The sequence below is a fragment of the Corvus hawaiiensis genome, chromosome 3 (assembly GCF_020740725.1).
Source record: "Corvus hawaiiensis isolate bCorHaw1 chromosome 3, bCorHaw1.pri.cur, whole genome shotgun sequence".
Taxonomy (NCBI): domain Eukaryota; kingdom Metazoa; phylum Chordata; class Aves; order Passeriformes; family Corvidae; genus Corvus; species Corvus hawaiiensis.
Window position 1 is genome coordinate 27,740,600 of NC_063215.1, and position 25,658 is coordinate 27,766,257.

General features: G+C 39.0%; 1 protein-coding gene across 4 annotated transcripts in view; it reads left to right on the forward strand.

Moving 5' to 3' along the window:
- The first annotated feature begins 2,709 nt into the window (after positions 1 to 2,709).
- Positions 2,710 to 25,658, forward strand: part of PHF3 (PHD finger protein 3) — a 49,666-nt gene continuing 26,717 nt past the window's right edge. The window contains exons 1-4 of one of the 4 annotated variants that reach the window (XM_048297576.1): positions 2,710 to 2,815; positions 12,241 to 12,509; positions 20,360 to 20,521; positions 21,622 to 23,440. In XM_048297576.1, the coding sequence (XP_048153533.1) occupies positions 12,266 to 12,509; positions 20,360 to 20,521; positions 21,622 to 23,440 (2,225 nt within the window). In that variant the 5' untranslated portion in view covers positions 2,710 to 2,815; positions 12,241 to 12,265. Of the gene's footprint in view, positions 2,816 to 12,240; positions 12,510 to 20,028; positions 20,105 to 20,359; positions 20,522 to 21,621; positions 23,441 to 25,658 lie in introns of those variants that run through there. The other 3 variants (XM_048297577.1, XM_048297579.1, XM_048297578.1) reach the window with 3 other exon arrangements.

The window sequence follows — 25,658 nt, forward strand, 5'->3', positions numbered from 1 at the left end:
TGACATTTTAAGTTACACAATTTACAAAGTAAATGCAGCACTTGGGTTTTAGAATCATATAAATCAAGTACCTTGCAGACAAAAGAAAGATGTTCCTGTGAGACATTGTTTGAATAGTTAATGGCCTACTGCTGTAACATATCTCAGCTTTTTCACAGTAGCAAATACTGCCCTACAGCACGGGAGAAAACCTGTTTGTCCACCACCAAACCCAATACATTCTTTATCCAGGTAAGTATATGGAGCAATCTAACTCCTTTCCACATTTTGACAACCAAACAACTAGTAATTAACACTCAAAAGCAAGCCATGTGTAAGACCAGTGTGATCATAATCTGACTCCATATAGCATATTTGAAAAAATTCCATTTAGAACAAAAAACATGGAAAGACTCTAAGGAATATAATTCATGAACCTCTTGGGAAGAGTTGTGGCTGAATACAGACTTGGAACTATAAGCAAAGAAATTACCTTCTGCTGCTTTTTCTTGTGTTCAGGGCACTAGGACACTGTTCTCTGAAAATAAATAGGTTGCTTTCCAATGGAAACAACTTGCAAGATCTGGACTACTACCAAGTAGCTCATGTGTAAAGGGACGACATGATAAAAATATTACTAGGAAAGATAGCAGATGGTACAGTTGTAATTGTGTACACCTTGTCTGTCAGTGTATACAAAGACCTCTGTAATACCTATGAAATTTGCTATTGGGGTGCGTTTGTCTTTTTTATCTCTTTATGCTAAACTGCAACACAGGTGCTACAGATGGGCAAGTTAATTACATAAAGGGAGTGGTCACAGCAAAAAAAAGTGCACAAACTCTGTTAAACCGAGATAGGTCACTGGAGTTATGTGACTTCTGACAGTGTAAAGAAAAAACTCAATAGAGCAATGAACAATGATCAGATTACCAGCAATGCTTTCCCTGCTGCTTGTGTCAAAAGTAATGAAATCAAAAGGGCTGAATGCTGGAAAATCTGAGCAATGTAAATTGTGTTTAACTGAATTTTGCGTCAGAAAGTAATTTCATTTCTTTGTATAATGTCAACAGTATTTCAGAGGGTTAGCACCTTGTTGAAAGTCTGTGCCTAAAAAGCCTTTGAAGAAATTAGTGTAGCCAGCCCAGTAGCTCAGTTCTGTGCCATCATAAGAATTCAGGGTTTTTTTTAAAGATGCTTGCTTTGGAAAGGAGAGAGTACCTTCTGAAACTGGGAAAGTACAGGTAGAAAACTCTAGAAAGCCAACTTGTGGTAACGTGCATAATTGTAACTTTGGAAGGGCAGGGAGAAAAAGCAATGTTGAGTAGGTTAAAAACTGTCCTCCACTTCAAAACTGTTTTGTTGCAACTACCTTGTGTAGTGCCTGTAAATACTGCTGTGTTACCATGCCTTCAGTTTAATGCTTCCTTTCTTAGTGTGATGGTAGCAGGAGAAGTATTTAATGTATTTCAGCCTTCATGGCACCACAGAAGGCCCTAGAGAATACAATCTCACAGACTCAAAACAGAATTGAAAAAAAGAAATTAAAGGAAACACAATCCATTTTAACTTCCTCATCTTTTTTTGTCCATACATCATGTTTGCATTTCATTACAAAATACTAGGAATACGTAAAGGCAGTGCTGATATAGTAATTCATAAGATAATTCCAAATTTTATTTTTAGAAATAATATTAAAAATCGGTTTCTCTTTTGGATGCGTTAAACTTGGTATATGCAAGAACCAGCCTGCACTGCACTTTATGCCAGCCACCAGAACTCAAAGCAGTGTAACGAATGCTGCATTCAGCTAATGCAGCAACACGAGTCAGGAAAGACAGTCCTGCTCTTTGATTATGTGAAGACCAAATTACTCCAGATGCTGATGTCCCAACACACACACACCGTGACAGCCCCTTAGGTGACAATTTGTATGAATGTGCGCCAAAGCTCCTGCAGCGCACACGGAGAAACTGTTACGAGGAAACGAGAATAAAGGAAAACGCGCCTGCACCAAAAGGCAGCATGAGACATGTCTGCCCAGGACCGACCGACTGCGGAGACTTTTCTGTTCAATATATAGGACCGACGAACCTGGCACATCGCGAGCTGAAGGAATCTGCCCGGGGCCGCCGGCGCACAGGACAGATTAACAAGCAGGTTGTGTAACGGGGCTGCACCGAGGACGGGGGTGGCAGCTGCTCCCCGAAGACAAAAGGCCACATCACTACACACGCATCGGTCACACCATGTGCGTCCCCAGCCAAAACCCTCCCGGCCGGCCTTCCATCCACCCTCCCGTGGACCCGGCCCAGCCGGGCCCGTCAGCACGGACAGGCCCGCAGTTGCCACCGGGCGCCTCTCGCTGTTGCGGCCCCCGACTCCACCAAGGGTGCCCAGGACACCCGCGGCTCAGCCAGGAAGGCTGGTTCTGCTGAAGGGGCCTCTTCGGAGCCTGTCAGGGCCGGGGCCACCAGCACAGCTCAGCACCGGCCCGGCCCGGGGTCCCGCGGCTCTGCCCCGCCCCGCGCCCCCGGCCCCTCCCGCCCGGCGCCTGCGCAGCGCGCGCGCCCCCGCCCGCCCCCATCCCCTCCCTCCAACAGCGCCGTGCCGTGAGCGGCCGGGCCCGGCGCGCCGGACGCCGCGGGGGCGCGCACCGGCGGGGCAGCGGGCACGCGGCCGCCACCGAGCCGGGCCGAGCCGGGCGCGACCACCTGGGCGGGGGCAGCCCCCGCGCGCGCCCCCGCGGAGCTGCGCGCGCCGCTCTCCCTCCCTTTGGCGCGGCCGCCGCGTCCCTTCCCCCGCGGCCGCGGGGCAGCGCTGGGCGGCGGAGCGGGTGAGTTATCGCGGGCTGCGGCAACGAGCGGGGCAGGCAGGGAGGGAAGGAGCGGGGCCGGAGGACCCCGATGCGCTCCGCGGCCTCCCCTAGCCTTCTCTGCGCTGGGCAGGGCTGGGCTGGGCCTGCGGCGGCGGAGCCGCGGCCTGTGCTGGCCAGGCCCGGCCGGGTGGCGGGGGGCGGCCCGGCGGGACGCGGCTGCTTCCGCCGTGGGGCCGCGGCACGGGCTGTGCGCGGAGGCGGCGCCGCCGCCGGCCCATGGGTGCAGGCGACCTGCGCTCCGGCTGCGGGCCCCGGGGCCGCTCCCCGGCCGAGCCCCGGCCGCCCCGCTCTGCCTGGGCGCGGCCCCGCGGCGCCGGCGCGGTTGTCGCGGAGGCTGCGACCTGCGGGCCCTGGGCCGGCCGGTCCCGGCTCCTCGCCCGGCCACCTGGCATGGCGCTCTGGCCCCGGCCTTGCTGCCTGTGGCGGCCGCTTCCGTGCCGTGTGCGTGCGGGACGCTGCCGCAGGCTCTTTGGCCGGAGCCGTGTTGCTGCTGTGAGGTCTTCCACATCGCCTTGCCTGCCCTGCAGTTGCTGCGTTTTGACCCTTCTACTTTTGTCCCTTCTCTCCCCATGAGCCGCCGATGCCTAGTTGTCCCATATAAACCAGAGAAACAATTACCAATTTAGACCCTGCTGTTCTTGCTCTTGGTCTGACCTGTTCCGGTGGCCTCCTCCCGTCTCCTAAACTTTGCATCGCCAGCAATTTCTGTGTTCAACTCCTGTGTATAGTACCCACTGTAGGAAGTGCGAGAGAAAATGTGGTCATCAGCAGTGCTGTGGGATTCGGTGGCCTGGTGGTATTTCCACATCCTGGTCTGGGATGAGGTTCTCTTTCTGAGGCAGTGAGCTTATTGCTTGCTACTGGAATGCAAATAATAGCTCTCAGGCTTTAGAGGAGCCGTCGTTCGTGTGATTGCGAGCGCTCACTCTGTATGGTGTGCACAAGGGAGACCTGTTAGAGCCTTGCGGGGTGCGTTTGGGTGAAGAGCACTCTGTGGCATAGGTTAAGTTAGTAAAAATAGCCTGTAGAGTGAAGCGTAAAAACCAGTAAGGAAAGATAGGAATGGGGGCTGACAGGAGCTATACCATGGAAATTGTAGTTGTGGTGTCCTTTACGTAGTTGTTCATTCATGATGTAATTTTCATACATTTGCTTTTATAAAAATGGACACTAACATTGCTAAATAGTGGAAATATTTTAGAATTAAATGTAAGGATGATAAACATATGGTATCTCTTTAACACCACTAATTCATGGTTTGTTTTGCTTAATAAATTAATCTGTTATGGTTTGGGACACAATGGAAGGGAGACCTTGAAAATGTGGGTTTTTATACTTAGAATAATTCCAGTGGTGTTTATACTTAGTGTGTATCCCTCAGTGAAACTCTTCTTTTTGCTTTACCAAGTACCTTCTGCTTTTAATTTCTATAGTTGGCTTTAAAGATTATGCATATAATTATGGAGTTCTGAACACCTACATCTTTTTCAGCTGTTGGTGCCTGTTACTCAGTCATTCAGTTTTTATGTGCATTTTACATTTGCAAACTGAAGGGGTACCTAACTACAAACCATGTTGGGTAGAGTTAATTCAACACAGTTAGCTGAGGTAATTCAACACAGTGATAAGGTGCTTTGAGGAAAACAGAAACTCTAATAATTCTCACCTGCCATATTTCTGCAACCTCTCTCTTAAAAAGAGGCTCACCTCTACCACCTGTGTTGTGCTAAGAGTTGAGCTGATGAATTTTTTTAGTTGTTATTGTAATTTTTTTCCATTAATTTTTCCTGGTCAATTTAAATATTGTTGAATCCAAGCTTTAAGGGGAGAGCCATGTTATATTAGAAGCTTTTTTTATAGGAAGGGCATATTTTTGAAAGGTAATATTATGAAGTAGCAATGATAAAGCTCACTGAATTGGGAGAGTTCATTTTATTGAAGCAAAAAGTGAAAAATACGGACAGCTTGTCATATCCTCCTGAGTGGTGTCAGTATTGCTACATGATGGATGGCGTATTTCTATGAAAAACTTCACAAGGCTTAGCCATTAAGCTTTTAACTCTTGCTAAAAAAAATCCCAACAAACAAACCCTAATTCTAATAGGTGTTTCCAAATGAATGATTATGGGAGAGACACTGACAAATTCGAAAGGTATTACAAATGAAATTATTCTCTCGGGTGACTGACAGATAATCAGTGTAACCTGTTACACAGTTTAGCATTTTATACTATGTTCCAGCTGCAAATACTTGAAACAAGTATTCAGGAACCTGAGGGTGGAAGAGTTCAAGAGAATAGCAGTAGTAATGGAAATATAATCTGTCCTCATCTTTTTCTTTTCAGTGAAATGTCTCTTGGTAGTGAGCTTACAAATTCCCAAGGTATATGCAGCGATCGAGAGATTCATAAAATTATGGATGATCTTTGATTATGCCTAATTTTTGCAGTATTCAGGAGTGTTCATTGGTGGGACAGTCCAGCAAAGGAAAACAGATTGTGAATGTTTCACAATCTAAAAACTTTGCATTTCACATTTTACATTTGCATACTCCACATTTCACAGTGTAAAAATGTTTTTTAACATAACACAAGTTTTAGTACAGCACTGTGTGCCTCTGTGAGCTATAAAGTGAGGGTCAGAAAGGTATTTTTTTTTGAGGAGAGGTTATACTGTTCAAAACATAACTGTTAAGATGATTTTTGATGATACAATATGATATTGTATGATTAGGAAAATGTTTCTCTATTCTTTCTGCATTTCTTTGTCTTCTAAGTGAATACCTTGTTTGAAATTTATTTTTCCTTTCTGCTCACTGAAATGAGGTACAGTTATGGCGGGTGAATGTGTTTCGAATAGGGAAGGTTTAATAAAGCAAGTATCTTGAGCTGTCTTTTCTCTTACATACCGTGATAGCAAGTAGTAAGAGATCTGCTCTGTCAGTGAGGGGAGCAGCACATAACTTTAGATTCTAGTTAGATTTTGGGAGGTGATTATTATTTGTTATGTCTGTTGAGATTTTAGTAGCAAGGGGTTTGTGTCAGTTGGTGTCTGAAGACTTCAGAATGAGGTAAACACAAAAACAGTGTAGAAGAGCTTCTTAACAATGAATGAAATGCTCAGATTCACATTTTCTGTTTTTTGGTCTTCAGCAAGGCTTTGTTTTGGTGCCCCTAAAAGCTATATCTTAAATTTTCAATGAGAGATTAAATTAATAAATAATAAGTCGGGGATTTACATAAGGGAACAGGTGGTGTGTGGATACCTAATGGGTTGATGTTTTGGCATATAAGTTTGTCAGTGTACCTGGCCCTCCTTTACAGCAGTATTGATGTTTCGAATAAACCTGTTTGCCTACATGTTCCTGTTAGGCAGGTTTTTGCCAGTGTCCTGTTTTTTTGGGAGATAGGTGAATGAGGAAGGTTAAATTTGATGATGCTTAAAGACTACTCAGTAAACTGTATTCTATACAAGTGTTGTATCTGCTTTTTTTTTTTTTTTTTGAGAAAGGACACTGAAATCTTCTTTTAACTGTTCAAAACAAGTTTTTCTGGCTAGATGGCAGTTCATATGCTCGTAAATCACATTGCTTGTTCTGTCAAAAATATTTTGTCGGTTAATTTAGTTCTTGAAGACTGCCCCAGATTATGGGATTTGAGCCAATAAGAACCAGATGAGAAAGCACATTGGTGTGAAAGTTGTAAACTCACCAAAAAGTTGTGAAGTTGATGTCTTCTTACTGCCACTGCTACTGATGCACTATCTGGTATTGATTTTCTCTTTAATCCCATGATGTGTTTGTACTGTGAACTCTACTGTGTAAAATCTCTTGCTACAGAAGACGTGGGTCTCAGTTCTGGCTTTTGATGCTGTAATATCCATGAACACATAGTGCACGCAGCTTCTAGTGCCTAAAGCGTGGCAACAAGGACACCTGGCAACTTACCATTAATTTTCAATTAGGTACTTGCAACCTTAAAGTTTGTGTAGGTGGAAGGAGGAGGATGGTAGTAAAACGTGCATCAGGGCTTTGAAGTAATATTGTTTGGTAGGTGGGTTTCATCAAGGTATCAGTGAGTCCAGGGGGTGGTCTGACAGCACGGTTCCAGTGAACAAAGGTAGACATTTCATACCTTGAGTGCTCCTTTTGGGTACAGTAGTTGCCGCACAATGTGGGCAAGGGATTTTTTTTTTTTAAGCTGTCTGTGTTATTAGCTAATTGCATGCCAATTGGTGCTGTTCCCCTCTTATGATGGAAAGTTTTTGTCAGTTATTGTTACTTACTGATTCTTCTGTAATAGTGCTGAGTCAGCCTTTCCCATTTGTTTTGACATCTAAGGTGCTGGTCGTCCGAATAACTTGTTCCTTTTGTTTACTGTCCTACCAGAGTTTACTACTTGAAGAAATAAATGTAATATGGATATTTTTAATGGAGTCTGTTACAGTTGTTATGACTAGTGCTTGCTGTTGGTCATTTGGTGTGCATAAGCACAAGGTCCAGAGACCAAGTCTTGTGTTTTGAATGTTGCAATGCATCCCACATCATCCAGTCAATAACTAGATGTATAAAAGCTTTTAAAAGCACTAGACAGATTCAGCGAATTGGAAGCGATAGACACTATTCAGAAAGGTACTTCAGTGAAATGGAAGGAATTGTAGCATTTCTATGCTATCTTCAGCAGTTTCAGACTCACTTATTCGGGCAGGTCAATAAAGTAGATAGGTTATTCAACATCTGGGATTTTTTTTTTTTCTTTTGTTGGGTTCCTTCAGGTTTTTGCCTTGCCTTGTTCCCAATTCAGGCAATTCTTTTTTGGTTAAATTTCTTTGTAGAAGTGTTTTATTTTTTTTGAAGTCCAACTGCTGAGGACTTTCATAAACCAGATTTATTTTTAAATTGACAATCGTTAAACATATAGAAGCTTCTATTTTATGTTACTAACTTTATAAGCTAAAATATGAAAGTCAAGTTTAAAAGGTAAACTGATATATTAAATTCACCCCCTGGGCAGAGAGGGAAGGAAAGAGTGTAATTACAGTGAAACCTAACATTTGCTTAGTAAAATAAATGGTGTGGGAGTACTGTGAAGAGAGAACAAAATGTATGTAAAGGAAAATAAAGAAAAATAATAAAATATCAAGACAAATGTATCTAGAATATATCCAAATATGTAGATGAAAAATGAAACACTTTTGCATGCTGACGTTTAAAGGAGACTTAATTTAAAATGGCAGTCAAGAGTATGCTCGGACTGTCTGTCAGCTAAGTAACACGCAGGATGCTTGGTGGTAAATACAAATTGTAATCACCCCTGCCTGAGGTGGATTTTAGATAAGATGATAGAAACATGCGGATGCAGTTGGATATCTCCACTAAATTATTATTCTCTGCTGTGATTAAGCAAATAATACAACAGGAACTGAAGTAATTCTTTGCCTCTTTCACAGACAAACTAAGCAATGAAAAAGCTTAAAGGTGTACAACATCTCTTGTCCAGTTTCTAGTCTTCCTTCCATTCTAAGATTAGTTTGGAAGGATATGCTTGTTTGAGATCTCAGTTTCTTTTCTTAGCAAGTGATCATTCTGGTTATTTACCTTTTAATTTTAGAAAGTCATTTAGAACTGTTAAAGGTGTGATGAAAATATGGTAAATGGGGAAAAGATAAAAATCTGATGTGGCAGATCCTATAGCATATTTATTTCATACCAGATTTGTTGGGATTTGAGGCAATAAATTTAATAAATTTATAGCTTAATAAGCTAATTCAACAATGGAAGAAATTATTTTTTTAAGCTGAAAGACTCAGACTGTAAAAGAAAACAGTGTTGAGAGCATGACGAAATTTTGTCGTAAAAATGTGGGGGAAATTCTGGAAGTCATATTTGATTGTAGTGCTTTCTAACAGGGTTGTTTATAGTGTTGGATCACTTAATGATGACAGGTGTTGGTTGATGAGTTACTTTGTAATTATTGTAGTGTTACTTCTGTCACTGTTGCTCCTGTTTTTGCAGTGGAGGGGCTGATAGAAGCAAATCAGTTTCAAAAGTGTAAGAGAAAGGTATTTAGGGAACTGAGGAGAATGCTCTCTATACTTTAAGCTTTTCTTGATGGTGAGCTCTTCTTTTACCCAGACTCCTGTATGTTGCTGTGCTGCAGTCTCAGTTCGTGCCCTGATGCTCCAGGAGCCAGTGGGTGGGAGAAGTTTCACTGAGCCTGGCTGGGACTTGCTCCTTTGCCTCATTTATGAGCCCTCCTCACTGGTTCTGCATGCATAATACTTTTCATATTCTGTTGCTTCTGATTAGCTACCTAGTGGGAAAGCACTTGTGAATTACTGAATGATGGGAGTAGAACTGGTATGTGCGCATCTGCCGGGAGCGTTGCCGAGGCACTGGCCATTAGGGCTCGAGGACACAGCTGTGTTCCAGTGGAGTAATACATTCTTCCTTTCAGGGGTTAGAATTGTCTTTGGAAATGAGTGAGCATGAAAATCTTAACTGTGATTTTACCTGTACCTCTGGCTATTTTTCCTGATGTTCATAGTGTTTTAAATGTAAAGTAAACCATTCAAAATTTTTACACTTAAGGCATTGTGCAAGGGAAGATTTTTTTTTTTCTTGCAGCAACTGTTTCTAACAGCCAGTTGTCTAGCTAAAGAAGTGTATCTTTCATCCTCAGTCCCACAGATTCTACACTTCTATGATAATTAATCTAGTAACGTTAGAAATAATTTTCTAAAATAGCTTGGTAGTGTATGAATTATGAAAAGAATCGCACAATGCTAGGTAAAGCAAAATTTTATTTTCATGTGTTTTGCTGGCATAAACTTTCCATTTTAAAAATGATAGAAAGAATTCTTTTTGATTAGATTTTCTGGTAGTAGTATTTTTATGTAAACCCGCTGACTTTGATGCAAAATTTGGATAGAATTTACACTTGATCATAGGCTCATGCTCCAGAAATAAAGCTTTCAATAAAAATCCTCTTGAATTTTCTCTACTAGCTACTTAGGTGTCGTTGAAGGTGGCTGTGGCCACTGCATGTATAGTTGCTTTCACATTTACTTCACAGTGCTTTTAGTGTTCTGAATGGCTGCATGGTAGTCTTACAAAACTGTAGGTAATCTTTTTTTCTTCATCACATCACTGAAGACAGAGGTTAATTTCTGTCAGGAGGGATTTTTGTAGCAAGAGAAAACGTTCTTTTCCGGTTTTGCTACTTAACATTGGTTTTAATGAAGTGGTAATCACTACTTTGGGAACAACAATATTTGAGTAACAAATATATAAATGTTCTCAAATCCAGAAGAAAGCTTGGGGTATGTTATTGTAAATGTTTTCAAAGCCTCTGCTACTTTTTAATGTTGGATGCAAAAGATTTCTTGCATTCTCACAATATGTAGAACATGTTCTATTGCAGTGTCATTGACACTTGTTAATGTCAGGGTTCACCATAATTTTATCCTGTGGCTGTTACTCTTGTGCTCATGTAATGCTAATATGAAAAAAACCCTGTCATTGCAGGAAGGTGCTTTAAAGTACTGTATTGGGGCATTTGTAATTATTTCCTTATTGGAGTCACTGCATCTCTTGTAGTTTATCCTGTGTAGTATCAGATTGTTGTAACTACTTGGCATAATAATAAAAACAGATTATACAGTGCAGCATAGTACTTACTCCATTAGTTTGCTTCTTTGTTTATTGACAGATTTGGAGCTTTAGAAACAATGTTGACTGCTGTAGGTGTTAGTTAGTGTATACGTAGATGCCCTGCATTGCTTGATAAAACAGGTCAATTTTTTTGGTGAGGAAGCTTTCAAATTATGACTTGCTGCTGAAGTGTATTACCTGCTTACTAAATGCATGTGATTTGGCCAAACTTTACTTCTTGCTGTCTGGTCAGTAGGACCTTGTGTAGTGGAGTGCTTTGTTGTGGTTAGTGTGTAGAAATTGGAAAGATACCATGCTCTGCAGAGACACAGTGCCATATCTCACCATTGTTTTCTTCTGAGCTGCCCTATGGGAGAAGGAAGAAAGACTGTCATGTTTGAAAATAAAACCCCAACAACCCAAAACCCCACAAACAAAAAAACCCTAAGAAACCCCACTCAAACAAAATGAAACATTGTTTGTGTCAAACCTGTAGTTTCTGTAAATTTGTGAAATGAAATAAAATAAATGGAATAAATAGGGTTGAAATTGTAACAGAGCCTGTATATGTATCTGGCTAGGGTATTCCCAGTTGATTGCTAAAACAGAATTGTTCTGTTAATGTGTCTAACAAAAAAAACTCTCATGTGGGAGGAGGATGATGAAAGAAGGAGCGGGAAAGTATGTGTGTCCTTTTTCTGTTTCCAAAAGTTTTAACAGCCTTTTGTGTCAAAACTGATCTTTCAGACTATCCAGTATGCCAAATTAAGCCAGGCAGTCCAGCACTGCTCCTTTTTCCTTACCTGTAAGATCATATTTTTTATAGTTATCTCTCTCCACGTTGAGTATATGCTAAAGCAAAGTGTTTTGCTGACTTTTTTTCCATTCTGTTGTTTAGTTATACATTCTTATTAGTTAAGTCTCTGCTGCAGTAGTTGCACTTCTGTTGCATTGGAAAGAAGATCTAGAAAATAAAGAATTCATCTTTGAATACAATTAGTTAGGTAGACTTCTAGAAGGGCACCTAAACTTCTTCAAAACTGAAGTTTCCAAAAGGGTCCAGCTCAGAATTCTCATGTACTTGATTGAGATCAGATTTTCATATAAAATTTCTGTAACTTTTTGACTGTACTGATAGGTGAAAAATAATAGCAATGAAACCTTGCTGTCTAAAAATACTAGCTTGATATGAAGTCCTTGGTGGTTGCTCTTTGAACAGAAATATAGTTCTTCTCAGTAGTATTGGTAGTAGTAGTATGGCAGGCTCTGGAACCTTCTCAGCTCCACTTTTGTTAGTGGAAGCTGACCTCACATTTTTACATTTAAAAAGAAGAGTCATGCTCACAGTGCAGCTATCCAGGTTCACTTGTTCTTGATATCCTCTTCCTCTGGTGTCCTACCCCCTTGGGTTGGTCAAGGTTTAAACAAATTTTAGAAAGGAGTTTGGTTACCTTTGTTATACACACTCTGTAGAAGTGTGTGTAGAAGCACTCAGGTGCTGATAGAGTAGATTATATTAACCTAGCATGGAATTTCTTTTAAAAATAATTAGGGAGTTGATTTTTAGTTATGCAGAGGGCCTTACTAAGCCACAAGCATTTTTTAGTTCTTAAAATTCTAAAATACCTTAAGCATTCTTTATAAAGCACAACAGCCAAAAAATTTGCTGGTGTCTTAGGTGTTTTACAATTTGTAGCTTATTTTCTTATGGTATTTTTCTTGTCTTTCTATAGGGCTGAAAGACACACAGGAGTCTTCATGGATATAGTTGATACATTTAACCATTTAATTCCTACTGAACACTTAGATGATGCCCTATTTCTAGAATCCAACCTGGAGAATGAAGTCTGTGAGGATTTTAGTGCAAGTCAAAATGTCTTAGAGGATTCGCTGAAGAACATGCTCAGCGATAAGGATCCTATGCTAGGATCTGCAAGTGCCCAGTTCTGTTTGCCTGTTTTGGATAGCAATGACCCCAATTTCCAGATGCCTTGTTCTACAGGTAAATCTTACAATTTTTTAAGATTACAATTTAAAATACAGTTTAACTTGAGTACCAACCCTTTTTCATAATGTAGAAATAATAAACTGGGATCTCTGTTGCCTTGCTGCCCTTTGTAAGCACGAGCAGGTCTTTTTAGTTTTGTAGTGGAACAGTAGAGGAAGGTTCCTTATGTGGATCAGAAATAGCTTAGGCTTTGTCTCTCAATTATTCCCAATGAAAGTCAAGATTTGTTTAGATACTGTGCTTGATCACTGAAGTCTCTGGTTGGCTTAAAAAAATACTGTATTTCTGGATTAGCAGTAGGAGCAGGAGAGTTGGACAAATTACTGCTCTGATGCCAGGGTTATTCTGTTAGTGCTAGGCCTTCTGGTACTGAGCTGATTCCGAATTCTGGGTGCTTTGCTTTGGTTGGCTTCAAGACCCTGGAATGATAATAAAATTCTTTTTTTACTGTTCGAAATACCTGATTTGAAAACAATTTAGAGCGAAGTTTTAAATATAAATAATCTCAGAAGTTTAGAAGATAAAAAAAAGGATGATCCAATCCCTAAAATTATTAATATTTATGAATATTTGGAATAATTACACTGAATTTGATGCAAGAGACAAAAATATACTCTGTTCGTAGTAGTGTTCTTTATTTGACTGGAAGTTTAAAAAATACAATTTTTAGGCTCATTACTGAGAAGTGTTGTAGATTAATGCAGTTACATGATTATATCAATGTTTAATTTTTTTTTAGTTAAGTGTTATGAACTGTTTCTGAAAATCTTGATAATTTCCTTATATAATATATATTTTACTAACAGACTAAATTCTCACCTTCACTAAATTAGGTGGTATTACATCATGGAAAACTGTAAATCAAAGATTATATTGTTAAGGCAATGAAAAAGCAACCTATCAAGCCAAAAAAAAAAATTTGGGTTTTTTTCCTGCTTCAGTAGATTTTGAGTGTGGGTTTGTTTCCTGCTCTTTTTCTTATTGCTGCACGGGTGTTAGTTTTTGTTGAGGGTTTTTACAGGCCTGATCCAAAAAGGTTACTCATCAATATGTTTTGCTCAGCTTTAGGGTTTATACTGCACATCATTCATCAAGAACTAAGCTTTTTATTAATACTAAGCTCTTTTTATGGTGAGTTACCTGATACCTGACTGTATGTGGTGGATGCTGGTAGCAATTGATTGTATGTCCTTTAAACAGTTCAAGTGCATGCCTATAGGAAAACACATAGATAGACACATCCATCCAGAAAATGCAAGTTTGGTAAGTTGAATTACAACTACATGTCTTGGGGAGAATAGTAGCATAGAATCATAGAATGATGTGGTTTGCAAGGTGCCTCTAAAGGTCATATAGTCCAGCCTCTCTGCAATAAGCAGGGACATGTTCAACTAGACCAGGTTGCTCAGAGCCCTGTCCAATCCGACCTTGAAGGTTTCCAGGGGTGTGATATCTACGTCCTCTCTGGGCAACCTCTTCCAGTGTTTCACCACCCTCATTATAAAAAAGTTCTTCCTTACATCCAGTCTGATTCTAGTTTAAAACCATTACCCTTCTCTGTGTCGCTACAGGCCATACTAAAAAGTCTATTCATGTTTTTCTTATAAGCCCCTTCTAAGTATTAAAAGGCTGCAATGAGGTGTCCCCCTATTCTCCAGGCCAAACAACCCCAACTCTCCCAGCCTTTCTTCAAACGACGGGTGCTCCAGCCCTCCAGTCATTTTTGTGGCCTCCTGTGGACTTGCTTCACCACGTCCATGTCTTGTTCCAAGTGTCTCAGTCAGCAGTACTGATATATGACAAATAGAAGGAGTATGACAATAGATGTTTGTTGCCTACCTATTGATAGGCAGAACTATATCAGTACCAATAAAGCAGTCTCATGTTTATCTCTTGGCCTGAATCCAGACTGCAGGATTTAGATGGTTTCTTTAGTTAGGTGACGCTGTTGGTCAAACAAAGACCAAAGACAGAGCAGACCAAACTTGCTGAGCTTGCTCTGTAATTGCCACTGAGTAATAGAATGGGGTTAGAGTAATAGAATGGGGTTATCTTTTTAGCTTTGATTGAATGATTACATATTTAGAGAAGAGAACAAGATTCTTTGCAGGTGATCCTGGTTATGGCTTTGAGCACATGTAGACGTAACTCTATGACTCTCACAACTCTCACGGGCTGGATAGGGTAGAGGTCAAATTATGCTGAAATCCTTATAAAATGTGTTTGTGTAGGGTGATTGCTAAACTATAAAGGTGTAGTTAGGTTGCTGGTTTATGAACCTAGACTGAGGATATTGCTGGTCTTATAACGCAGTTAAGAAGTTCTGTTACCTCTCTGAATCAAGGTGCAAACTATCCACATCTTACTCACTGCAGCTCATAGGAAGTTTGCAGTTATGGAGGGCTCTTCCTGTCCTGAAGTAGGTATTAGCAGAAAGACCTCATGTTGATAGTAGAAATTGATATAATTGTTCTCCTTGCCAGTTAAAGGACAGAATTTGACAAAATCAGACTTTGAGAAATAAATGAAATCTAAATTCATGAAGCAATTAGAAGTGCCCCAGGTCATATTTTAGGTGCCTCTCTGCTTCTTTTCGTCAGTTTGATCAGGTGGCTGTTCTTCCAATCTGTGCATGGCCAATGCAGAAAATTAGATTGTGTAGAGCAGCTCTTGGCCATCTTAAATGTTTGAGTGGTGTGAGTGGGTGTGGAAGCATGCTCTTGGGGTTGTGTTGATTTTTTTTTTTACCTTATTGAACAATTCATTGATGAGAAGTGGAAACTCTGAAGTTTAGAATATGACCTAACTCAAAGAGCAACACACTTATTTCAACTTTGAATGGTACCCTGGTGATAGGTTTTCTGTTTTGTTCTGTTCCTGCTGGAAGACATGCTGGAAGCTTATCCACCTGTGAGCACAGCAGGTCATACTGGTCACATGCCAGTGAGCTAAGCAACTTAACATTCATACTAAATTGCTACTTCTTAGCTATCACAAACTCTGTAGCTTTTCAGGATGTCATTTACTGGGGTAGTTTGATTTATTATACTTATAATACAGGGAATGGAATTATAATTGCATATCATCTGGAGACATTTCTAGATTTCATATTAAAATCAAACTTTTAACTAATTTAGTTTATGGGTATGTTTATTAGATCAGGTACTTACTATAAATGATGAAGACTGATGCTGTAAGAATATACAAATGTGTTAGGTACATGTTTTTAATTGCCCTTTTTTTCCTGTCCCTCTGGATTGCTTCTGGGTGTTTCCATCAAGTGCCATCTGCTTTTCCTGATTTTAGCCTGTGTTTTCATGAGTGTTGTTAAAAGCAGCATTACCTCTGCTAAAATCATGATCACCTACTGAATCTTTGGAGTCAAACCAATTTTTCTGACTACAAATACTCTTTTCTTTAGCTAGTGCGATGTCTGGCTGTATTAGGCATTTCAGCCTCTTTTCACTAAAGCCAAATGTACATGTATTTTTCTTCCTACATTTGAAGTAATTTGGAATGTAACTTTGAGATTCCAGCCCAAAATTTGGTCTTCAGTTGTTCTTACCTCTTTATTGCCTTCCTTCCTCCGAGCTGTCCATGTGAACAGTTACACAGTGTTTTATGACCAGTAACTTTTCTGTATAAAATTTAATTTTACTGTATTGGTATTGAGAATCTGGAGAATGCTTATTTTGTGCCTTTTTCTGTTTGTAGGTGGCAAAATACCTGTGTTCCCCAGCTTAGGTCCTCCTGAAGTATTTAGTTATTTATGCCTTTGGATCAGTTTCATGGGTGGAGAGAGATTGGATCTGTACTGATTTGCAAAGCAATTTAGATTAGCTCTATGATTTGTAAATATGTGAAGACTCTTTTCTTAATAAAAGTAATTAATTTACATTAAAGTACTTGGTTTGGTGCAGTGTTTTTACTTTGTTGTTGAAATTTGTGCTTTACTGCTCCTTATTTCCAGAGTAACGGGCTTGTGTCACTAAAGAACCACAAATCAGTAGGCTTGTGATGTAGCTCCATCTTTATAATAAAATGGGTATGCGGTCCTCTGTCAAGATACATGCTGTATTAAGTTTATTAATCCTAGTTGATTTTCGTATGTCTTTATTCTAAAGACTGTAAAAATACCTCTTTACAACACAGACATTAATGGAGAAAGGGAGCAAATGTTTAGTTAATATTTCATGTTACTTACTATGATTCTTTTTTGCACTGGGGAGTCAGCTCAAGGTACTTGCAGGCCAATTCTCAGTTCATGGGGTTACAGGCAAACTTTAGTAAAACAGTTGGAATTTGATGTTTACTTATGTAAGTTATGTCATCAGTCATGCAATTTCTCTTAAAAATATATATATTTTTAACAAAAAGTATTTTTAATTCTGTTTCTTGAATATATGCATCACAAATGTCAATAAGGGAAAGGTTTTTCATAGAAAGTATACCATCTTCGTTTACAATCTTGAGACTTACTGACAAAATATCGCTATATATGTTTTGTTGCTTCACTGGAGTTTATTGGCTCTTCTGCAGGCTTACCTAGGTGTGTTAGTTACTGCTTTAGAATGTAACTGTTCTTTTCATTGAAGCATAATGTTATGTCTTTATGTTGTTATTCACATATAACATAGTAGAAATTCTAAAATGTTCAACCATTTCCATATAATCTGTGATGCTTATATGGAAATTGCTGTGGACTTGCACATCCGTGCCCTTAGTGTGATTCAGCTGGACATAGCATTTTACAACAGTGCAAAGCAGGAACAACAGTGATGTTCTGTTCGATGTGCTTACCTAAGCAAAAGAAATGCAGGGCTAACATCTACAGGAAAGAAATTTACTTCTACACTTGAGACTAACCTTGGTCAGTGTGTCAAGAAACTGAGTATTTCTGTCTTAGTTGTGGCTGAAAATAATCAAGGGAGGTCTTACATTAATAAAGATTTATAAATGTCACAGTTTTTGATGATGTATTTAGGGGTGTTTTCTTCTCCTTACCTCCTCTTTCACCAGAAAGTAAGGCTTATTTTCTTCAGTTTTACATTGCTGAAGAATTAAAAAATGGTCATGGTTTTGTTTTAGCATAGGGAAAACATTGCTTTAAATTTGCAAGTAGACTGTTTTTACTGTATGTTATTCTGTTACGGTATAACATATATAAAAATGAGTCAGTAGTACAACACAGTTGTTTGGAAATTTAGATACTTTATAAGTAATGGAGAAACTCAAAATAGTAAGGTGAAGGTCAGTGGTGCCTTTTCAAGTATAAATATGTTGAATGTGACTCACATTTTTCTGATTTGCAGTCTGTTCAATTGTACACTGGTGTACAATTCTTCCTATTCAGATATGTTTTTTCTTTATTTTTTCCTATTTTATTTTTCTAATTTCTATACTTATTGCTGAGATAATCTTTAGATATTTGTTACTAAGATGATCTCTTTTTGTTTAGTTCTTTCTGATTTTGCTTTTGTTGGTTTACTTTTCCTAAGGTTGTTTCTTTACCTCCACTTCTCCTTCATAATTTATTTTCCTAGTCTTCTTTGTATCTATTGCTGTTCTCTGCCACTTTCTCTCTTCCCAGCAGGGTCTGTGTGTGGAATGCTCCTCATCGGGGGCCTCATGAGGCTGTCTGTACTAGCCGAGTTGTAGCTCAGGTGGTTTGAAATTAGCAAGATTCTGTGCTTCAAATTCCTCTGTAAAATTAAAGCTACAGCACAGAGTCTTGTAAGTATGAAAATACTTTAATTCTAATATTTCAAACTGAATGTGTCCCTTCTGTTATTAATAAAGGAGAGTGTAAAAATTCATTAACTTGAGCAAGAACATTGTAAAGCCCAAGGCTCTAATGTCAGCCCTTAAATATACTCCAGAGTTGTTTCAGAAGCTGTCCTAGTAGTTGTTATTTTTCATGTTGTCTTCAATAGCTTAGTAGTTTAGTCCTACACAGAAGGAGCAGAAGTGGATCTGAAAGGAGTCTCTTTTGTCACAGTCTGTTCCCAAAAACCAATTTCGTGTTTTGTAGGAACACTATGAAAACACAAATACCAAAGTGCAGAGCTGCTGGGAGGATATAATCTTTGAGAACACGAGATTGGGCAGCTGGAGTTAGAGTGAGGGTCCATCTCATTCAGGTTTCCATCTTGGACCGTGGCCGGTATTAGATATTTAAAGGGAAAATAATGTCTAATAGGGCAGTTACAATGTCATTTTTTTTTGCCAGTATGTCCACTATGTAGCTTATAGCAAAAGTGATTAAGGAACACTCTTGAGTGGAGTAAGACCAACTTTATCAGCCTCATGCACCTTGTGTATGATATCTGTATGTTTGTAAACACACACAGATGTAAAGGTGGTCCTGTGGATTGGAAAGTGGAAGTGCACGGTAATTTCCACAAACACTTTTCCTTGTAACTGATGTGTACCATGCAGTAACTAAAAATTACGGTTAAAATAAAATGAATGACCATAGATTGTTAGCTTAAGCAAGTCCAAGCTTTCAGCTCCTGGCAGCCATCTGATTACAGAGGTTCAGAATGCTGATTGCCTGGTGCCATGATCAGCCTTCCTTAAGAGGCCAATAAAAAACTTTCTAATATTTGAACTTCTAACAGCTTGCTTGGTTACTTTATTTTTTTAATTCTTCATGGCAGGTGATTGTAGATTGATAGACTTGGTTACTGTCAGTCTTTGGCTTCAGCAGTGTTTTACAGCTTCCAATTTCTGTTATTTTAAAAGTATGCTTTTTATCGTAGTGCCTTCACAAGGGCATTGGGTTTTTTTTTTTAAGTTGCAGTAATATCAGACTTGAAAAGGACCAGGAATTGACAGATTTTCTGAGCTGGTCTAAAAATTCCAACAATTTTTAATTTAACTTCTTGCTTTTTTGACTTCTGTGATTGATGTATTTATTTATATCCATTATAAGTTAGCAATGCTTAGAAATTTGTAGCTATCTTATATGTGTTGTGTGAATTTTTCTTAAAAATTCTTCAAGGTAGGTGTCTTAATAGTGAAAAACAGGCATACTTGATTATTTGGAACCTCTGGTATACTTGTCAGACCTTCCTATGTGTTTTGTAAAATCACTTGGGTGTTTGGCTTGGTCTCACAAATTTTGCATCCCATGGGGACCAGGATTCACACATAGGAACTTTGGATAGGAGAGCCTACCACTGCAAGAACCTAACTTAGAGCAAGTGAGGAGAATGGCTGGTATAGTGACCTGACTGCCTCTTAGGAAACCTGTTTTCAAGAGCAGCCTCTGGGATCTTTCTCAGGTTAGTGGAGGGTAGGAATTCACCAAAGACAATGTTCCCCGTCTCTCCTGGGAGGTTACTGGTTGTTGCACCTAAAGCTCTTCCTAAAAGGCATTAAAGATGCAGATATGTGGTATGGGTGGGGCTGAGAGTTTTAAAATGGTATTCTGTGAGAAAACTGTGATTTTTGAACTCTGCGTTTCTGGATCAGCTCTTTCTGCTGTTTACCTTTCTTCACTTTTTCTTAGGTGGGAAGGGACAGTGAGGGGCAGCTGATCCTCTAAGACTGGGGACCTTCCTGTGGCAAAAAACCCCAATAAAAATGTGAGTCCGCAAACAAGCTGTAAGGACTATCTACAGAAGTTTTAAGCTTTGGGTGATAGCTTCTACACTGAAACTACCTCACATGGGAATTTTCTGTCCTTCATTTCTTAATTTTTTTCCCCTGTTGTTTGATTTTAGATGGCCAATTTATTTATTTTTCATTGTGTCTTCCCCCGTCTTGCTCAGCATTATATCTCCAACGCTTTTTGACCATTTTAAGTTTTAGGCTTTTTCTTGTTTGTTTTTTTTTTACAGTTATTGGTCTTGATGATACTATGGATGGAGAAGGAGTTAAAGAGAGTGGTAATGACACCATTGATGATGATGAGCTTGCTTTACCTAATAGGAATTTGAGAAACCGTGCTGAAGAAGCATCAGTCACATCACCAAGGAAATCACCACGTTTAATGGCACAAGGTGATCGTAGATTGTGTTTGCACATTTGAAGTCAATTCAGTCTTTAAAATCCCACCCCCAACAAATTATAAATTTAATTTGGTTGTGTGAATTCCAATATAGACACTTCCTTTTTTATACACTGCAGCTAGCACCTGGCATTCATAGGGTATGAGTCAGTTAGAATTCCTCTTTAATAAGTATTTAGTGTCTTCCTTATGGCTTATGGTCATTAAACTAATATTTCAGATTTTGATCCTTTTACCTACCAAAGATTAATAATGTGGTTCTTCAACAACAAAAGATGATGGAGTTGCAAAACAGCATTGGAATATTAGGTTAGCATGTCTATTTCCAATTAAAGTTTTGATTCTATTAATTTTTATTTGCATATTCTCTTTTTGTTTTAAATTAGGTTATTATAATTGCAGTCAGAACATCTTTAATCTAAATATCTCAATATACTTAATAAATATTTTATTAAAATATTTTCATTGTTTGTAGTAACTAATTGATTATAGCTAGGGGTTTTCTAACTTGTGGAAGTGGAATTGTTTACTGCTATGCTTTTTTCCCCCTGTAGAGCAGTTTGAGTTAGTAAGATAAAATTACTTAATATGGAGATCAGAATTTAAATAAGAGCCTGTGGTACAAAGCTGGTGATTATGCTGTTTAGAAAGGCACTGGAATGGTTGCTTATTTAGAAAATGTAAAAGTTGTCATCAGGTGAGAATGTGACTGGATCTCAGATTCGTAGACTGTTCTCTAAAACACTTTTAAACTTCAGTTATACTTCTAATCACAAAATAGCTTGTGCAATTTTTGTTTGAGGTAGAAAAGTAGAGTTGGTTTTGATTGTCTTTCTATCATCACTTGCATTTTGTTCATACTATTTAGAAATTCCATAACCTTTAGAATAATGAGATTTTACATCCAAACTATGTCAGTTTGAAATTGGAAATGAAAGTAATTTAGTTTTGGGGAGGTTTTTAAGTAAGTTTTAAGTTCTCTTTGTAGCCAGTAAGCTAAATTGGGGTAAGTCAGTTTTATTCTAGGTAAATCTTGTATTTGCAAAGAGAAGGAAGCAGAATAGCTAAGAGACTTTCTTTTTTCCTTCCTAGAACCAGTACGGAGTCTGCGGCAGAGCACGCTAGCCAAGCGTTCGAATGTTGCTCCTCCTGTTAATACCAAGAAATCTTCTGTAAAAAGTGGATCTGCTCCAAAAAATGGACAGAAACAAGACAGAAGTCCAGTTAAAGAGACAGATGTTGCTGCACGCTTGAAAACGGAGCAGCCTAGGGAGGTTAGGCGTAGTACAAGACTGTCAGGACAGGTAGAAGGAACAGCAGCAGCAGTAACAGCATCTCAAAGTAAGACAAAATGTCTGCCTGGTCCTGAAGATGTGAAAGAAATAAAGTCTGAAACCCCTGAGCAGGCAAAAGTTGAAGAAACATCCCAAGAGTTAGGTTGTGCTAATTTAACAGGACCCTGTTCTCCTTCTCCTGGGGAAACAAAGGAAATAGCAGAGGTTGCAACAAAGACTGATTCTGGGAGTGCTGAGTCTGTTTGTTCAGTATCTGCAGATACTGAAATGATTCCAGTTAAAAATGAAACAAGTGATGTGATTGATTCAATGGGCTTGGAAAATTCTTCAGAAGAAAAGACTGGTAATAAAGCAGAGGAATCAGAGAAGAAAACAGAAGAGCATAATAAAATTGAAGTAACTGGAAAAGATAATGATTCATCTAGTGCTTGCATGAATACAGATGAAATTTGTGATACCTTTTCAACTTCTTCCAGCTCTGTGAAAGAGGGGGTTGATTGCAGTTTAGGTTCCCACAATGTGGAAGTTCCTGATGAAAATACATTGTCAGTAAAGGAATTTGTAACAGAGGCTGGAGGTGATGACAAGAGAGTGGAGAAAACTGAAGCTCCATCAGAGAAACTATTGGACAGTACAGACTGTGATAATAAAGACTTGAAAAGCAAAGAATTTACTTCTGCTGACCCTGGAAATAGCATTTTAGAAAGCACTGTTGTTGACCAGTCAAGCCAAAATGTGCAGCAGCAGATGAGCAGTGCTAAAGTAAAAGGCCCAGAGGCATCAAAATTTCAGGATGATGAGAAACAAATTGGTATTTCAACAAAATGTGAAAAGAATGTTAGGCCCTGGCATAGTAAATCTGTAGTACAGAATAAACAAAACCTGACTGCAGGTACTCGGCAAAAGTCGCGTACAGTGCAACAAGAAATGGTGCGGTCAAGAACGAGAGCTGGTGTTGCTGTTTCAGGCCTTCACGGTCCCTCTTCTGCAAATCTGAAGCGAAATGCGGATGAGCAAGAGAGTCATCAGCATCCAAATAATCCAGTTAAAATTAGGAAGAAACAATCTGATCTGGGTTTGAAAGCAAAGAGTAGCGTTTCTGGGGTGACTGTAAAAAAGCAGACCAACACAAAGCTGAAGAAAATACCCCGAGTCCAGGCTTCTGGGCAAGCCCAGAGGTCATCAGTTCAAAAAGCAAGTGAGAAATCTCCTACTCATCAAAGCAGTTCTAAAGATACCCACCACTCTGTGCATTCATTGTCAGGCCATGTTTCACATCCTGGTCAGAAGCAAGCCAGCAAACACCAGCTTGCAACTGGGCTAAAAGCAAATAGCTCCACAAAGGAAGAGGGAGAGACTAAAGATCCCCCTGTTGTAGAACATCTGAAGGAGGATGATAAAGAAAAAAACAAGCCAAAAAGAAATGATAAGAATCTCCAACCTCGCCAGAGAAGAAGTAGCAAGAGTCTTTCACTTGATGAACCCCCCTTGTTCATTCCAGATAACATTTCAACTGTTAAAAGGGAAGGCTTGGAACATACCTCTGCTAGTGAAAGCAAACATATTTGGGTGCCCAGCAAGCAGTGTGGCTTTTGCAAAAAGCCACATGGCAACAGGTGTGTGTGGCAGTGTGTCTTAGGAATTTATTACTGGTCTTGGAAGATAATTTTTTTCCTTTCACCAAATGTTTCATGCTGCTCATGCCAAAACAGAAAGTCATAGTTTTGCAATAGAAGTCTGTATGTCATACAGTCAGTTAATTTCCTTTGCACTCATACACTTTTTTTGGTCATTTAAATAGAGCATTAGAAACTAGTTTGGCCCAAAAGTTTGAATAGAAATGTTTTATTGTATAAATACCTATTTTGATAAATGTATAATTCTTCTATGCTGTTCAATTATGCGCTTTAAACCTGACTTTTTTTCGTAGAAAAGAAATTAGATATCTGTGTTCCAGGTTGTCATTTCCTTCTTTCCAGAGACCTCTTACGTGGAAGGATCACCATCAACCAAAAAAATCAAATAGTTGCTTACATGTGACTTTTATCTGGTACAGGTGCAATTCTAATACTAGAGATACTGAGGGCTTTTTCACTTTGTGTAATCACTGCAGTGAGGTTTCATGTAACAGTAATTAAGTAGTTGACAGGGAGGGGAGAAAGAAGAACATGAAAAAGCCCCATTAAACTTCCATGTGGGCGTATCTGAAATTGCCTTTAAACTTAATAATGAGATTGCGTCCGAAGTTGATAATATCCCTCTGTGACAAAAGGTACTCTACACTGTAAGTGAGCTGAAAAAGACGGTAGGGTTTCACTCATGATCTCTCAGTCCAAGAATAAGAATGCCTTTATTACCCTTACTGTGTTTTAATATTGAAGTATTTTTTTTATTGCTGTTCTACCTGCTAACCTACCTTTTGTTTTTTTAATATCAAATTGAAGATATTTGTGATTAGTCGTTTGCTTATGTGAGAGAAAGTTTTAATAGTAATTTTTAGACACTGTGCTTTAGAACTCCATACATCAGAGTGAAATATAGAACAATTACCTTTGGCACCTGGGATTTTTTTGGCATTTGTTTGTATTTAAGAAGCCCTTCCGAGCTTTATTGACTCATTGTATCATGTTTGAAAAACAAATACATGAAAATTCATTTACTGTGCAGCTATAATAACTGCATCATTGTGGCCTACTAAAAGAATTTAATAGTAGCTTTGCTCTTCCTGGTTGCTGAGGATTGCCTGATTGAAGGGGTGCTCAAATTTAGTTCCATGCGGTTTTATTTAAAAAAAAAAAAGAATTCCTTTTATTTTTAAGACTCTACCACGTGTGTCTTTGTAAGGGTGTTTAATTTTAAGCAGATTGCATTTCCTTAGTTTTTATCATCTTGGGCGTTACCACGACAGCAGAACGGTGTTGGGTAGCCTGTATTTCAGTGAATTGTTTACGTCTCAAAAGGCTGCTTTCTGGATACAAAAATACTTCTTTGAATATTTTTAAAGCAAAATATGATGTTTGGAATTTAAACTACTTGATAGCTGTTAAAAATGCAGCTTTGAGATGAACTTGTCCTATATTCTTTCTGGTTTTGCTAATATTTTGAAGCATTCTATGGGTTTTCTTTTTTCAATGTCGTGTTAGAGTTCAGAAAGTCTTGATTTTTTTATTACTAAATCTAACCAGTATGGGAAGATGTGGCAGTGACTCAACTAAATCTGCTTATTTTAGTTTATAACATCAAAGTAGCATTACAGGAGATACAGGGATACACAACAATATAGGATTCAACAAACCCAGTTTTGCGTTGCCAGTTCTTACTGCTGCCAGAAGAATAATATAGTGTATGAATCACTAGCTGAGGTTGGATTGAGACAGCCCATGAGTTGCCACAGATGGTGATTAAGGGTATCCTCAGGTTTGTAATGTCAGTCTTAAGTGGTTTAGGGTTTTTGTTTTGGAAATGTGTTAATTTATATGTTTGCATTGCAAAGCTGTTGATACAACCTGCCCTTTCAGCAGAAGATAATCAGATTTGCTAAATGTAGAAAGATTCTTAGCACATAATCACAGGATTTTTGTATATAGAATGTGACTGAGACACAATGGTGGTATAAGGAAGCTTGCAGTATTGAGCCTCATGCCTAATAGCAGAAAATTTAAGACTGTCAGTGCATCACTTTTTATCATCACTAGTCTAAGTAATAAAGTTCTCATTTGTTCAAATTACTTTACTTTGTAGCCGTATGCTACAAATAACTTAAACCTTGCAGATTCACTTGCTGTCATTAAGATACAAGAGGGAGCAAAAGTTGTATCTCAAATGCTTTGGCAT